At 40.0% G+C, this 15,908-nt stretch overlaps 1 protein-coding gene across 1 annotated transcript in view; it reads right to left on the bottom strand.

The window, feature by feature from the left end:
• The window catches only part of LOC134875462 (protein MTSS 1-like), a 63,013-nt gene that overhangs the window by 14,079 nt on the left and 33,026 nt on the right, over positions 1–15,908 (bottom strand). Inside the window, exons 4-7 of the mRNA XM_063900048.1 lie at positions 5,610–5,694; positions 3,426–3,517; positions 3,225–3,299; positions 2,591–2,602 (exon numbers count right to left, since the gene is read on the bottom strand). Coding sequence (XP_063756118.1) covers positions 2,591–2,602; positions 3,225–3,299; positions 3,426–3,517; positions 5,610–5,694 — 264 coding nt within the window. The remainder of the gene's footprint in view (positions 1–2,590; positions 2,603–3,224; positions 3,300–3,425; positions 3,518–5,609; positions 5,695–15,908) is intronic.

The following is a 15,908-nucleotide window of genomic DNA, read 5'->3' as shown; positions in this document are numbered from 1 at the left end:
CACTGTAAAGGATTACAAATGTTGACCTGATGATTGACCTGGATAAAGGTACAATTCACCTTGTTGGGGATGTGTGTGTGTGTGTGTGTGTGTGTGTGTACAGACACTGTATACAGTATGAACTGCATAATGCTTCCTAAATCAACAATTAAGTATGCCCTAAACAGCGGACTGTTCACACTGAAGTAAACACGACCCATACGTCTTCCCACATATCCATCACAATGCTAGCAATCTTAGCTACCAGTGCAAGAGAATTGTTTATCACAAATTTAAATCAATAATTCCTCTTTAACTCAATGCAATATGTTTCAGTATTATTTAGGCAAATTCCCTTTATGAAATATTAAAGTGTTTAGTAAGTTTTCCACTATGTGTGAGCTCCTGTGTTTGTCCTCTGATATGCACCTAACGTCCCTTCTTTCGTCTGTCATTTAAACTGTTAATTGTTTAGACTACCTGAGCCACTGGACAGTCTGCAGTGTGTTTTGGGGTGGTTGATGATGTCCGTTTAACTCATTTTCATGCTGATCTAGTTTACTGTACGTCCGGACATTTCTCACATCATAGTATTTGAATTTACATGCTGTGCATTGGAACCCACAATTACATACAGTGGGGAGAACAAGTATTTGATACACTGCCGATTTTGCAGGTTTTCCCACTTACAAAGCATGTAGAGGTCTGTAATTTCTATCATAGGTATACTCTTCAACTGTGAGAGACAGAATCTAAAACAAAAATCCAGAAAATCACATTGTATGATTTTTAAATAATTAATTTGCATTTTATTGCAAGTCATAAGTATTTGATACATCTGAAAAGCAGAACTTAATATCTGGTACAGAAACCTTTGTTTGCAATTACAGAGATCAGACGTTTCCTGTAGTTCTTGACCAGGTATGCACACACTGCAGCAGGGATCTCGCAATACAGGGCCCCATCCATCCTCCCCTCAATACGGTACAGTCGTCCTGTCCCCTTTGCAGAAAAGCATCCCCAAAGAATGATGTTTCCACCTCCATGCTTCACGGTTGGGATGGTGTTCTTGGGGTTGTACTCATCCTTGTTCTTCCTCCAAACACGGCCAGGACATGCACTGGCTTGAGCATGGGGGCCTTGCGTTATCTTGAACTTCTTCCATTTTCTAATAATTGCGCCAACACTTGTTGCCTTCTCACCAAGCTGCTTGCCTATTGTCCTGTAGCCCATCCCAGCCTTGTGCAGGTCTACAATTTTATCCCTGATGTCCTTACACAGCTCTCTGGTCTTGGCCATTGTGGAGAGGTTGGAGTCTGTTTGATTGAGTGTGTGGACAGGTCTCTTTTATACAGGTAACAAGTTCAAACAGGTGCAGTTAATACAGGTAATGAGTGGAGAACAGGAGGGCTTCTTAAAGAAACACTAACAGGTCTGTGAGAGCCGGAATTCTTCCTGGTTGTTTTTTGTTTTGTTTTAGATTCTATCTCTCACGGTTGAAGTGTACCTATGATAAAAAATACAGACCTCTACATGCTTTGTAAGTGCGAAAACCTGCAAAATCGGCAGTGTATCAAATACTTGTTCTCCCCACTGTACGTCAGTACGTGTGTATGGCATGTGATTAGGAACAGCCTGAGGCTTCCATTGTTCCCTGTATTATCTCACTGTAGTCACATGTGTATTGATGTTATAGAAGCATTGTTTCTAAATGACCTCAAACACATCTTAAGCTTCTACAGTAAGTATGCCAGGCCTTGTTATGTATAGTCCAACATGTGTGAAAGAATACCACACTATCTGAGACAAAGATATTAATAATCAGGCTGTTTCATGCATTCCTAATTGTTGTATAGTATGTCAGCCTCTCTGCTGTGGTTTGCTGTTGGGATTGTGTCACAATATCTCATGTTTTAAAAAACAAGCTGGGGAAATCCTTCTCTTTGAAGACTCGGCATGACTCAGCGCTTTGTTGTGTTCAGGCTTTGGTTATGTGTGACACACAAACATCTAAACAACTTGGGAACATTTCTCAGCCGACCAAAGCAGGCTGGATATGATTTTCAAAGAGAGGCGCAATGTTTTCTCTGGCTCTCTGATAACATTTAATAAAACCATAACTTTCCGTCTTGTATTCACCATGATTCAATATCTGCTTACCTCCAACTGCCACATTAAAGCCAAGACCATCACAGTTTTGTACTAGTGCTATATTAACACCAAACTAGACTCAAAGCCAGGGGGATTTTTAAAAAGGACAAATACAAGAAAGAAAGAAAGAAGTACTTTTATTAATCCCAGGGGGAAATTTGAGAATTCTGTATTTGACCCATCCCACTGTTAGGAGCAGTGGGATGCCATATGTACAGGGAGCAGTGAAGGAAACGGTGCCTTGCTCAGGGACACCACGGTAGCATTTGGTCTTTCAGGGACTTGAACTGGTGACCTTCCAGTTCCCAGGCCAAGTCCCTAACCACTTTGCCACCACCGCCAGAAGAAGAGATACCATAAACACTGAACAGTATCCCAAGTAAAATCAGTAATGACAGCTGATAACAACGTACCCCTGTTTCTTTACAATAATTATGTATAAAAGACAAAAGCAACTTACCAAATACATCAGCTGGATGGAGCAGTGCATTATGGGACACCACAGGAAGGGAAGGAGGCAGATTGTTGGAACAGGGAAAAAAAACATGAACTTTCAAATGATCAAATACATGTCTCTAGAGTTTGAAAAGTACTAGATATAATGTTATCTTAAGTAAAAGTACTCATACGACAGTGTAGAGTTACTCTTTTCCATCTAACTTATCAGTTATTTAAGAAAACGTATGTATCAGAATAAAAATATGCTTTAGTACTAAATGTTACAAAAAGTACTATGCAAAATGTCCTAATCTGGAATATTTATTTTAACGCAGCTTTCTTTAATAATCGATTCTGATTGTTCAATAACTGTATTACATTATATGGTCTATTTTTAATAACATCAAGTAACTTCCAAATTCTACTTAATTACATTCTTCTCTTCATAATCATTTCAACACCACAAATGATTGGATTATTCCACGATAAAACCACCACATGAACACCACCAACATTTAACTATGACAGACTCATAATGAAATCATTCCAATCCTTCCTGTAATTACATATTTGAAAGGGTTTTCAGACCAAATGAGATTTGATATATAATGGTAATAACTGCTCATAAGTGACCAAACATTAAAGAGATTGCAAACCTTTCTTAGCTTTCTTCTGAAGCTTCAGAGTGTCAGAAGATCTCTTCTTGATTTCCTGACGGGCCTTCTTGTACTCTGTGGAGAAACACACACATAACAAGAAATATGTATCAGATATTCACATAAATATATAAACACCACTCAGACATTTGACACACATAAATATGTGCATGGTGTCTCTCTCTGTCAGTGTTTTTCTACCTTTGGCGTGGTCTTTGTCCAGAGTGTTGGAAACTCTCTTCCACTCCTCCATCTGCTCCTGGAGAGGGCTGATCAGACAGTCCAGAAACACCCTGTAGACACACACACACACACACACACACACACACACACACACACACACACACACACACACACACACACACACACACACACACACACACACACACACACACACACACACACACACACACACACACACACACACACACACACACACACACACACACACACACACACACACATTGAATAAACATTGAACCAAGGGTCAAGGTTTCACACCAAGCTTGAATTTATGTTAGAAACACTGGTTTGCATTGCACTGGTAAGAGACGGCTTTTGGGAATGAATGCTTGTTCCTGCAAGGGAGGGTCCCACTTTTTGGGATTTAGGAGGATTTTCTAAGTTACTCTAAGTTCCTCTGAACAATGTTCTGAAGAACACTTCTTCAGAATCCACAGTTTCATTATTTGTGTGTTGTTCACAGATTAGAGCAGAATCTTGAACACTCCAGAGCGCTGATTTGTGTGACGTAAATCATTCATCAAGGTTATTGTTTTCAATTCTACAGTTTAATTTAGGTTTACATTTCAATGATAGATGATACTTAGAAGACGCCAATAGTAAACTAATCGGGTAAATCAGAATAGCACAGTGCCCTTTTGAGTAAATAAGAAACTACAACTTCATCAGAAAGTACTGAGTATGTATTAAAGGAATCTGAAAAAAGATTAAAGTAAGGTTATTGATTAACCTTAACAAACAACAGTTCCACTTCTGAATACAAGCCTATGCCCTAGTCTCCTAAGAAAGCTAAACTCTAGATTTAAGAACAAATTCATGAACCAAGCCTCACTTAAAATCAAGAACTCTCCGGGCTACAAAAAGATTAAGAGACCTTAAAACTGGGATCAGACAAAACATGCCATATGTATGATGAAACATTGCTTATAAATACTGCAGCACCTGCAGATTATTTTAATATTTATTATTGATTAATGTGCCGAACTTGCCAATCACAGTTTCCCAGGGTGACAGAATCGCATTCACTTTGCTTTGTCGGGGAATGGACGGATGTGGTTTGTATGTGGAAATGCATCATATAACCACTGTCCAGTTTCACTCTGTCCCTGTACCAACTCATCTGGCGGTCTCATCCTTTCATTTCAGTCTGACTAACTCTTTGTTCATACCGGGAGGGGTTACGGTCTGATGGAGAGAGAGGAAGAGGCAAAGAAGGAGGAGGAGGAAGGAGTTTGGGCTAAGAGGAAGACAGGCTGAACGTTCAGAGACGTTACAGTGAGACAACGAGGATCAGAAAATAAGTTTAAAGCTGAACGGAGAGAAACACAACCTTCTCAGGAGGCAGCCAACAGGGCCCAAGAGTAAAGAGAGGGGTAAAGGGGCTGCTAAGTCATTTGGAACTAACTCCTATCTTTTACTAAATACACATGTCAATATATTGCCACATTAGGCTTGTGTTGATGTTGAAATGTCCTTTTAATGGTAGGAATCACTGAAGAAGGTCATAAGCTACACCAGGGAGATAGTCTACAGCTCTTTGTTTTTGGAATCCAGACATGATTTTATAAGAGGCAAACATGTTTGACCTGTCTAACAATCTGTTAAATATGTGACTGAATACTTTTATTGGTTGAATTGTTCATGTTCTGTTTTTATTTGCCAAGCCTTTCAATAACCCTACAGTGTTGTCAGCTTACAGCAGTGTTTTGGTGTAGTCCTGCTCAAAAATAATTTCCATCACAGGTGCAAATACAATATTTAACTTACAAAACATGAAGCAAAATAATTGAATCCATCAAACAATTGAGGCCCATAAAGGAGACAAAATGAAATGAATATCAGTGTAATACATTTTAACTACTGTATAATGTTGAGATAGATTTAGAAATTGCACAGGAAGTGTGAATGGAAAAGCTGAAGCAGGAGGAGGAAGAGGAGCAGATTGCCATGGAGAGGGGGGAGGAGATGCTACACCTGTTCAACACACACATACACATTTCTCTGCCAGGATGTCAGCCCCCAGGACTCAAATGTTAATTATGAAAATGTCTTAAATAGAAGATGTGTCTATCTTTGTATCTCTTTTCTTTTAGAGTCTAGGTCAGACCATTGTAACAGCATCCAGCCCTCAGATGAACTCACATGGAGAACTGGCGCAGTTTGGTCTCGATGCTGCGGTGCCTCATGCACATCCTGGTGAGGGCGGAGCCAATGTCCCGGGTTCCTCCTGAAAACAAGAGGGAGACAATCTGTCAGACAAATGTGTCAAACTGTGCCTGCTGCTTACTGGAAGCTCTTTTTGAATGGGTTAAAACGCTTTAAAAAATGAAGCTGAGATTGATTACATCGCACAATTAAAAAAGACTGAAATCCATGAAGCAATTTGAGATGAACACAAATAGAAGACATACAGGAAACAGCCAGAACAAGTACATATGTAGCCTCAATAGGACTTTTGACTATAACGCAATCACAACTGAAAGCCTCTCTTGTACTTTACTCACAAGTTCTCCTTTTGTTAAAAAGCAAAAAAGGGTCTCTTTTCCCTCAAAGTCACAACTCAATCAGAAGAGTCACATGAATGTAACAGCTACAGCAGTAAAAGGTTAACTGTGTCTGTTGTCCTGCCTCCCTAAGAACGATGTAATAAATGTTTCATCTAATTATGAGTTTAAATGATCTGTAAATCTGTTGGACAGTACACAAAACAAGGTAAAAAACAGTAGCTATTTTTAGTTTAGGCCCTATTGTATTTTGCTCCCTTTCCTGGTTTGTATTATACAGGTTTTTGTGCATGTAAATGGTCTGCAAAGGCTAACATTCCTGTGTTCCCTCCAGAGGCAGTTTCTATAACACAACCCCATAGTGACATCACTATGTAACACAAGCGCATTTATTGGCTGGAGCTCCCACACATTGTAAGCAATAGGCTAAGGGGATGAGACATATCTGAGTGGTTGACCAATCACAACAGAGCCGGCCAGCTATCCAATCAGAGCAGACTGGGCTCTGGTTTCAGACAGAGGGTGAAAAGAGGTGCTGCAGCACAGGCAGTATGAGAAAAATAAAGAGCTTTTTGAACATTAAAGCATGGAGACACTACATACAAATATGAACCTAAAAAGGACAAAATAGGGCCCCTTTAAATATTACTCTAAAGACTCTAGAGTGGAGAGACACGTATACGAGCTTGATCAACATTATTGTAGACATTAGTTGCAGGAAGAGAGAGAGAGAACTACTTTAAGTCGAGGTTAAGAATTAGGAGGTTAGATGTGGTTTCCAGAACAGCAGCCCTGAAGCTGACAGGGACTTCTAAATGTGTCCCTTGCTAAAGGACACTCCAGCAGGGTGGAGGCAGTTTGAGAGCTCCTTGTCAGTGCAGCTGCAGCTCAACAGGCACCCAGAGGGGCCAGATGGTCCTCCTATCTCTCCCCCAGACAGAGCACTCCCTCCTGGGGGAAAGTTCACCAGACCTCAGCCTGTCAGCCTAGAGACCAACAACACCTCTAACACACTCCATTGGAAAACACGCTAATGTTTGTGCTAGCATACATCTGAAGACCTTCATAACGGCATGCAAGGTTCATACAATCCAACCTACTGTATATGCATCCTTATTTTGTATATATTTCTCTCATATTTCTGATTTTGTCATTTTCTTTAACAATATCTGACAATAGAGCAGCAATGATAAGTCAGTTTATCGATCCAGGGAATAATAATCATCAACTTGTTGGATAATAGTTGAATTTGTACATCTTTTTTCATGCAAAATTGTCAGATAATGCTGTTTTCAATCACTCTTTTTTAGATTATATTAAAGTAAATGATTTTGAACTGACAAAATAAGACATTTATAAACATACCCCTGAACAATTTCTGACACTTTGACCAAACGATTAGTAGATAAATCTAGAAAATAAATCAGCAAATTAATAGACAAGGGCAATAATCTTTAGTCACAACCCTATAAGATCATTTCTTTTCACTATTTTTTTTACAGTATATCATATAAATAAATGTTAACTGAATTAATATTTAGGGTTTTTTGACCTAGGACGTGTATAACGTGAATGAAAGGTCCCCATAAGTATAGTCTCCATGTGAGTGTGTGTGTCTGGGTGGGGTGGTGAGCACTGCATTGCACCACTGACACCTCTTCCTCTCCTCTGCTCTTCCCTCTCTCAACATGTCCTCTCTCTCTCCTACACATCCTCCTCTCACATTCTCTCCTTTTCTCTCCTCTTCAGCCTCCAAATAACCTTAAACATGTGCAGCCACTGAGGGCAACCCTTCCTCCCTACACAAGAAGACCATCAGTAGAGAGGGATACAATGACAGTGTAAATGTGGTCAGGATGCTCTGTTCGTTGTTGATGATGATGGATTAGCTGCTGAGAATGTTTGAATCTTTCTGACTGACAGTGAGGAATATAAACGTGCAGAAAGTCTCTGCGAACACTTTCTGGAAACATTTCAGGCATAAATACTCAAGTCTAACATCTAAATCAGTTTGATTACTGTCTCCAAGGAGGTCCTGGTTTCTTTTCGGTTTGTTTCTCTCTATGTCATCTTGATTATGGTAAACTACTAAAGTGATTTTCATTGATGGAAAGGTGTAGCATGGACCAAGTAAGAAGCCACTGGATCCGGAAATATGTTTTCACTTTGACTCTCCAAGAAAGGTCTTCACTCTAGTAATATATTATGTCCTTGTTGGAAACTGGTTTCCGCTTTATTTCACCATAAAATTAGGTCATTATCGATCAAGGCCACATAAAAATAGTTTTTGGACTGTTTTGGTATGTGTCTAGTAAAGTTGTAGACCTGCAGATTCAAAGGTCAGGTGAATCAATCCGAGCAGAACTGTCGGAAACACCATTTTATACTGAAATCAGTTATGTTCTAATTCCCTGCTCTTTTGCATTGAGACTTCTGTTCATCAAAGTAAACTGTAACATTTTGTCTGGCATAAAAATGTGTTGTTCAGCACTCCATTGTTGTTAGCTCCACCCTTGGTCAATTTGATTCAAAAAAAGATGGCTTGAAATCCGTGGTCCACAAACCAATGGGTGACATCACTGTGCTTCATCTTCCAATATATAAAGTCTATGCTCTACGTGTTCTGCACCATGGTGGCCATCGTTTGTAGAATCCAGAAGACATGTTAGCGTGTTCCTTTAGGGTTTCACAGGAACATTTGGAGGCTGATATACTGACTTTTCTCACCACTGAAGTCTCCAATTCCAACTCCATCTCTACTCCTTCACGCCATATATCTCCACCATCCTCACTTCACTCTTTTCACACATCATCCTCCGCTCTCCTCTTCTCTCTTTTCCTTCCATTACACTTCCGACCTTCTCTCCATCTTCCTCCTCTCTTCTCACTTAAGGAGGTGTTACATCCTATCTTCTCACTTCCTCCTCTCTGGCGTGCTCCTTTGAGGAATAAGGTGTTGTACTTCTGGATCAGTCCAGGCTGACTTCACATCAGCCAACTGAGCAATGTGAAATAAACTGCAGACGATCACCCGCAGAGCTCCAGTGTACTTTAAAAGGATTATAATATTCAGAATTGCTAGTGCCAAGAGACTGTTTCAACAAAACGATGGTGGAAGTGGGAAGAGCATATTTTTTTTTGTATCAGTCCAACATTTGTCAAACAAAGCTCCACCGTGGCATTATTTGCACATCATCAATGCAGGACATCAACAAAAGCCTGAAGACTGATACTGTACATTGCTGAACACATGAGCACTTTCATCAGTCCCCTGTAGCTCTCAAGAGTCAAATTCATTCCCCAGAGTTGCAGGATTTACACAATTTCGCCCTGGTTTTGCACTGGCAGCTGGAAGCCCGGTTTCTCAACTTCATATGACCCTTTGTGACTGAAAAAATATTGTCTCCAGGAGGTTTCAAACACAAGGGTAACAGTGTGAGATGAAGCAAAACAAAATGCAACAAAAAAAAATTGTTAGGTTTAGTAAAACTTCAGGGTTTGGCTAAAAATAAGTATGTTTGTTCAGATTTATCCTAATTTACTGACTCAAAATGAACCTTGCCTTTTGGTTTCACACAAACCAGGTCAGTTTGTGCTCAGACTGTGTTCAGCTCCTTTCTATAGCTGTTCTGCAGTGACACACATTAGCTGTTATTACACTATTGGCCATTTCCAGTCTCACAGGTGCAGTCCTGCCTGCAGCAACATCACAGCTAGAGTAGGTGCGGTCAGTCGCAAGATTGAAGGAGGGCTAAACTGAACACCAGATATACAGCTGTGGAAAAAATTGAGAGACCCCTTCCGAATCATCAGTTTCTCTTGTTTTACTATTTATAGATATGTGTTTGAGTTAAGTTATATATTTGTCTTTAATTGTATTTATTATCTACTGACAACATGTCTCTGTGTTGGAATTCAACAGACACTGGAATGGCTTGGAGTGGTCTCTTAATTTTTTACGGAGCTGTATTGCATTGCTGCAACTTAAACATAGCCAGTAGACAGAATATGACAACCAATTGTTAACCAACCATGTTTGGGTAGGAGCCCAAAGGATGTTGAGATGATTTTCAGATAAGGATATGTATAAAAGTCCAAGGCACTCTATTTAAACATTTAAAATGCCTTTATTGTGAGCATTGTTATGGTAGACTTGGGTATACAAACTCTGATGTGTTTTGGCATCAGGACTTCTTCAGGCAACCAAATCTTCTTTTGTATTATTATATGTATCATGTACTGTTATTATGTATTATGTTTAGATTCTTAAGAGCCTGGAGTTTCATATGAGTTTAACAGGAATGATATTTAAAGATGGTTGTAACCCAACAATGGTCCTTTTTGTCTGTGGTGACTACATGTCGGGTCCCAGCCCCGGGCTTAGAAACCAGAGATTTAAAACGAGGTGAGATGCAGAGCGGAACAAAGGGAAGATGATCATTTCAACCAAAACTGCCGAGTAATGGGATCGGATTTAAGATGATGGTATTCCTGCCTGTGCCAAGATGCTGCCTGGACAAGTCTTCACTGACACATGAAGCTGCCGTTTCACTCTGAATCACGAAATAGGGCACAAGCAGATAAGAGTGTCTTCAACTATAGCATATTATTTTAAAGCCATGATAGGTTTAAATCATGTTTATTTTAGTGAAACAACTAAACTAATAAGTAAATGCAAAAGACAAAAACCTTTTACACAGTTCTCTTTGTTTATGATGACATTATATGCAGCTTTTTAACTTTGAAGTGTGCATGCCTTGCCTTGCCTTGTCTTTGTCCGTTTGGATGCTTTCAAATCAACATTATCTTCAATTAAAGCATCCCCATCGAGCAGGAAGGGAAAATTGAACCAAAATTGTTATCACAAAAAAATGTAAAAGCTGAACTCAACTCTTCATCATCAAATCTGTGCAGATTAGGCAAAGCTGGGCTGGTTACCAAACTACAGTAACAAACAAGCTAATTGCTAGCACAAGCTAACTGTCAAGCCGGGGACCACGTTATTATAGTTCTCTGGGCAGCCTAGCATGCTAAATTAAAGGAATAAGTTCATGTAATTTAATCAAGAGATGTTCATCACTTCGATTCTTGTCTGATTACAATCGAGTAGCTTCATAATTAATTATGGAATAAATGTTGATGTTTCTGAGCCATTACTTTTACCTGCACAGGCAAACAACATATTTGATTTAAATCAATCTAATTAATAACCTTGTGTATCACTTTTTAATAAAGCAGCTTCAATGTGTTTTAAAGAAATCAACCAAAGAAGAAAAAACATGTTTGAATTCCAGCCGTCGTGTGGCTCGGTGGGTGGAGCAGGCGGCCGTGTGCTGGGGTTTGGTCCCCATGCAGTGGACCCGGGTTTGGATCCGGCCTGGTTCCCTTTGCCGCGCGTCTTCCCCTCTGTCTCCCCGATTCTGAACTGCACTGTCACTGTATTAAAGGCATTGGTTGCCCAAAAAATCAGCATTCAAATGAAGGTTCATGAATATCCCATGCATATGGACCAAATTAATTAAATACGATATTGATACAAATGCAGAAGTAGAGATATCATTGTTAGTTTAAAGAAAACATACTAGTTGTGTATTATTATAAAAGCATATTCTGATACATTTCCAACCAACAGCATCATTATTGTTCAAGCTAATAAGTCAGGGTCAGTCCAAAAAGTTAAACAGATTTTCATATTGTACAAATACTTCCATTAACAAATGTCTGGCACTTTAAAACAAAGAAGTTTGAATAGGCTTTTTTTTCCTGTCATGCAATCATCAAACTCCCCATCCTGGTTTCAGCAGAGTAGTTCTGTTCCTGCAGGGTCAGTCGGTCAATCATATCCTGGTCAATTCAGCTGATTGACTGAGTCTGTGTGTGTGTGTGTGTGTGTGTGTGTGTGTGTGTGTGTGTGTGTGTGTGTGTGTAATGACTGGCACTGAGGCCTGACTGACCCAATTCAGGGGGACAGAGCAGCGTCTCTGTCTGACCTGCAGCTGCAGACTGAACGGCCTGGAGGCTCCTCAGCAGCTCATCTAAATGCAACACCAAACCGATCCACTCAAACCCTGACAGGAAGTTCTGATCCCAGCTTCATGCAGAACAAGCAACTAGTCAAAGAATAAAGTGTCTGAATGCATTTGTGAGTTTTGCGTAACATTTTCCTCGTGATGTCTTTTGCGTCTCCAAGTTCATTTCACTTTTGGTAACACAGACATTTTCCCTAAAGCATTTTTTTTCTAAATCAAACAAGTTTTTGTCTCAAATGTGTGACTGCTTATATGTTTGCATTGACTTATATCCATTTGCAGTGATTTATTTAAAGCTCAGCGTATTTAAATTAGTACTCAGAGAAATCAACAATATGCTTTATAGCATTAGCATTGCAGTCTATAACATTGCTGTCTGAAAATATATTTTATATAATATATACAAATGACTTGAGTCTCACTCCACACCTTCAGATTTATTTTTACTTTTCAAACTCTAGTATTGAATAATTTCCTTAATTCTCTGCATACAATTCTGCTGCTGCATCACTGTGTTAACGGTTAAACTACAGTTAATAAAAAGTTCTAACACGCTTCCAGCAGGGTAGCAAATATGATCCAGACAGAGCCTGAATGTAACCTTAATTTAAAGGCTGCTCAGAGTGTCCTGACCGATTTTTCTGAGACGATACACTCACTGTGGAGCGGATCTACAGATAACGACAGTATAACCGGCGCAGGGTGTTGAACTTTGCAGACAACACTTGTGACCTGGAATCTAAACCCGTCTCCCTCCATACAGTAGGATCCACTGAGACATGAACTCGGCCGTCACATCCCCACAGGAGCTGCTCGAATCAAACACCGGTGGAACTGGGCTGAGAAACCAGAGCAGCTGAAGACACACACTCACACACACTCATACACCCACTGTGGCCATGTTGTTGCAGGAATGTTACGACTGGGGAGCTATTTTTGAGAACTGGAGCATGAGAAAAGAGGGGAAGAAGAAGATGAAGGAGGAGCAGAGGACAGAGGAATGGATGGAAACAGGCAGAAGAAGAGGAAACATTTGTCAAAAACGTTTGAATTTTTCCACATTTTTGCTAAATCAGTGGTCACTGCATGTACTGTCACTCAAACAGTGAGGGTGGGACTCTGTCCTCGTGTAATATGACGAAATGTAAGCCTTATTAAGTTGCATTGGGTGGACGATCAGAGAACAAACGTTCGAAAATAGTTATATGCCATAAATTGGCTAACAGCCATACGGCAGATATAACACTTAGAAAACACTGGATTTAGCATGTATTTATCTTATAAATAAAAGTTTAATAAGAAAAAAGAAAAGTAGCTGCTGCCGTTACTCCACAGAGGTAAGGAAAGAGAGATAAAGGGATTTTAATTGGCTGTGGCTCATTAAATGCCTCTTTAATTTAGCTGACACTTCAATCCAAAGTGACTTACAGCAAATACAATCTCATAACAAGAAAAAATGCAGATATATATTTGCTTCAAACTGGCAAACTATTGCAAATGCTTGTACAAAATTCTCTGCCTTCCACTTGAGTGAAAACAACTTTTAAAACAACATATTTCAGTTATCGTTCTTAGTGTGGACAGCTCCAATGTCTGTTCTCTCTCTGAGCTCTAGTGATTACATCTCTCTGTAACACATTTATCACTGTAACCTAATTGAAAAGCAGCACAAAAAAACATGTCAAACTTCCACAAAAAGAAGAGTCATGATGTCACAGCTTGCCTCAGTCTGACTGGCTGAACAGACGGCAGAGGTAACCAATCAGGTAAGGGTCAAACAGCTGCATAGTGTTGCCTGGTGGTTGCGTCAGCATCTCTCTTTCTCTCATATAGCACAAGGTCACTTTATCTCTTCAATAAGTCTCGCATGTCAACAAGCAGAACAAGTGTCGCTGCCGTCCATCGCTTGCCGAGGCTCCAAATACCAAGTTACAGCTCATTAGCCACACGTCACAGAGGTCACTTTGAGCTCGGCTGGAGAGACTAAGCTGCACACCAACATCTACTTCACACAGAAGGAGTTTCTTCAGGCATCTTTACCACCCGTGATTCATCAGATTCAGTTTACAGCTTGTTTATGTACTAAACCCTGCAGGGGGAACTTTTTGGGTAGGAAACAATTTTGGAATATTGCAGAAAATAAGATCTTTGGCAAAGTCTAGTTATGATACTTTCACGTTTTGTTCAGCAGGAGAGTCTCCACATATTAACACTTTGGTTTGCTGGCCAGCAAATGCGTTAAAACAGCCCAAAACATTTCCTTTAGGAGAAATGCGCAAAACATAAATGAGGCAAAACACATGCAAATGAAGAAACACCTTCACCAACCTGACGACACGTCCACAGCATTTAAATAACATTTTCCAACGTGTTGAAACATGAGCAGGGTTTACTAAAAGTAAAATAATCAAAATGCTGCAAATACAAAACTCACCTGTAGACACCTCGGCTGCAAGGCTGCGCTTCACCACCGCTAAGCTAAAGGCAGCTCATGATCAGCCTTGACGTTTAGTAGTCACCTGTTACTGTAGCAACCGCTGTTTTTATGACACATAAACGCTTCAGACATTCACAGGTGGGTTATTTACTGACATAAAATATGAACATCATGTAAACTTGTGTTATTTCAGGCATCTAATCAAAACCATGAGACGAGGGAACCGTAAATCTTAATGGCTAACTCAATTCCAGCTTTAAGGACTCATTCCTGTACCACTTTTTTGTATCCCTTTTGCACTCCCAACCTCACTCACAGGTTAAGTTATCTTTTGCATCATTTACAAACCCCTTTGACACTGATAGGAGGCAGCTTCTGTTCATACTGTACTGTACACTCACAGCAAGCAGATTTATGAGCAGGAGCAGCAGGACCCTGTTTGCCCTGGGTTTCACCTCTCAGGCTACATAACCACTTTCAAAGATAGATTCAAAGATTTACAGTGTTTACAGGGCATGGCAGACCGGACAATATGTGATAAAAGTGGAGTATACTACAAAAATAATAATAAAAAAGACTTCCATTCCCTATTAATGATAGTTGTAGACGTCTGAAAATGTTCTGCAGGCACAACTGAGGTGCAATATTCATAATTTCTCAGATTTATGGGCATACTGGTTGTTTCTATAGAGGACGAGAACCAATTTAATCCAATATTTCACTAAATACAGGAAATAGGATCCACTTTTTCCTTTTTTGTGGGACATTAAAAGAGTCTTTTTTGTGGGACATTAAAGAGCTTCTCTAATAAATGTAATTTTTTTAAAGGCATTCTACTTTAAGTGGGTTACGGTGTAAGGTGGGAGTTTTTAGCGAGGAGTAAACAGAATTCCTCACAGGTCTTCGGGGGGTGACGGGGTCGTGAGGTCCTGGAATACCAGACACAGAACCAGGGAGGGGAGCAGTCCAGAGATGCCAGGCAGTGCAGGCTGCAGTCTTAGGATGCCTTCTGCAGGGGTGTGTGTGTGTGTGTGTGCGTGGGAGGGGGGTGTTTACAGTACAGTCTTAGGATTCTTTTAAAAGGCATCCTGGGAATATCTCCCCTCTCTCATTACGTCCTGAAGTTAGACCCATGTATCAGTTTGCTGCTGCTTGGATTTTACTATCGTGTATCAGATAGTCGTATCATTTATAATTTGCGGAATGAACTCAAACCATTTAGGATTACTTGTTTAACACGACAGCAATTTCTAAATAATCTTTTAATTTCAGAGCTTATGCACACCGGTCTCACGTTGTAGACACATGATCATAACCAGTGTGGGTTTAAATGGTATTATATTTTTTGTTATAGCTGTAACGGGTATAGCTGGTGTCCCGGCGGGAGCGTATGCGTTGTCATGGACAGTGATAACTGTCAATCATCAGCGGTGAGACAGCTGCTGTGCTGTCAGCTGCTTTGACCTCCACT

This window comes from Eleginops maclovinus, chromosome 13, assembly GCF_036324505.1.
Source record: "Eleginops maclovinus isolate JMC-PN-2008 ecotype Puerto Natales chromosome 13, JC_Emac_rtc_rv5, whole genome shotgun sequence".
Classification (NCBI taxonomy): Eukaryota; Metazoa; Chordata; class Actinopteri; order Perciformes; family Eleginopidae; genus Eleginops; species Eleginops maclovinus.
Note: the sequence above shows the minus strand (reverse complement) of the source record. Positions and strands in the feature narration are given on the sequence as shown.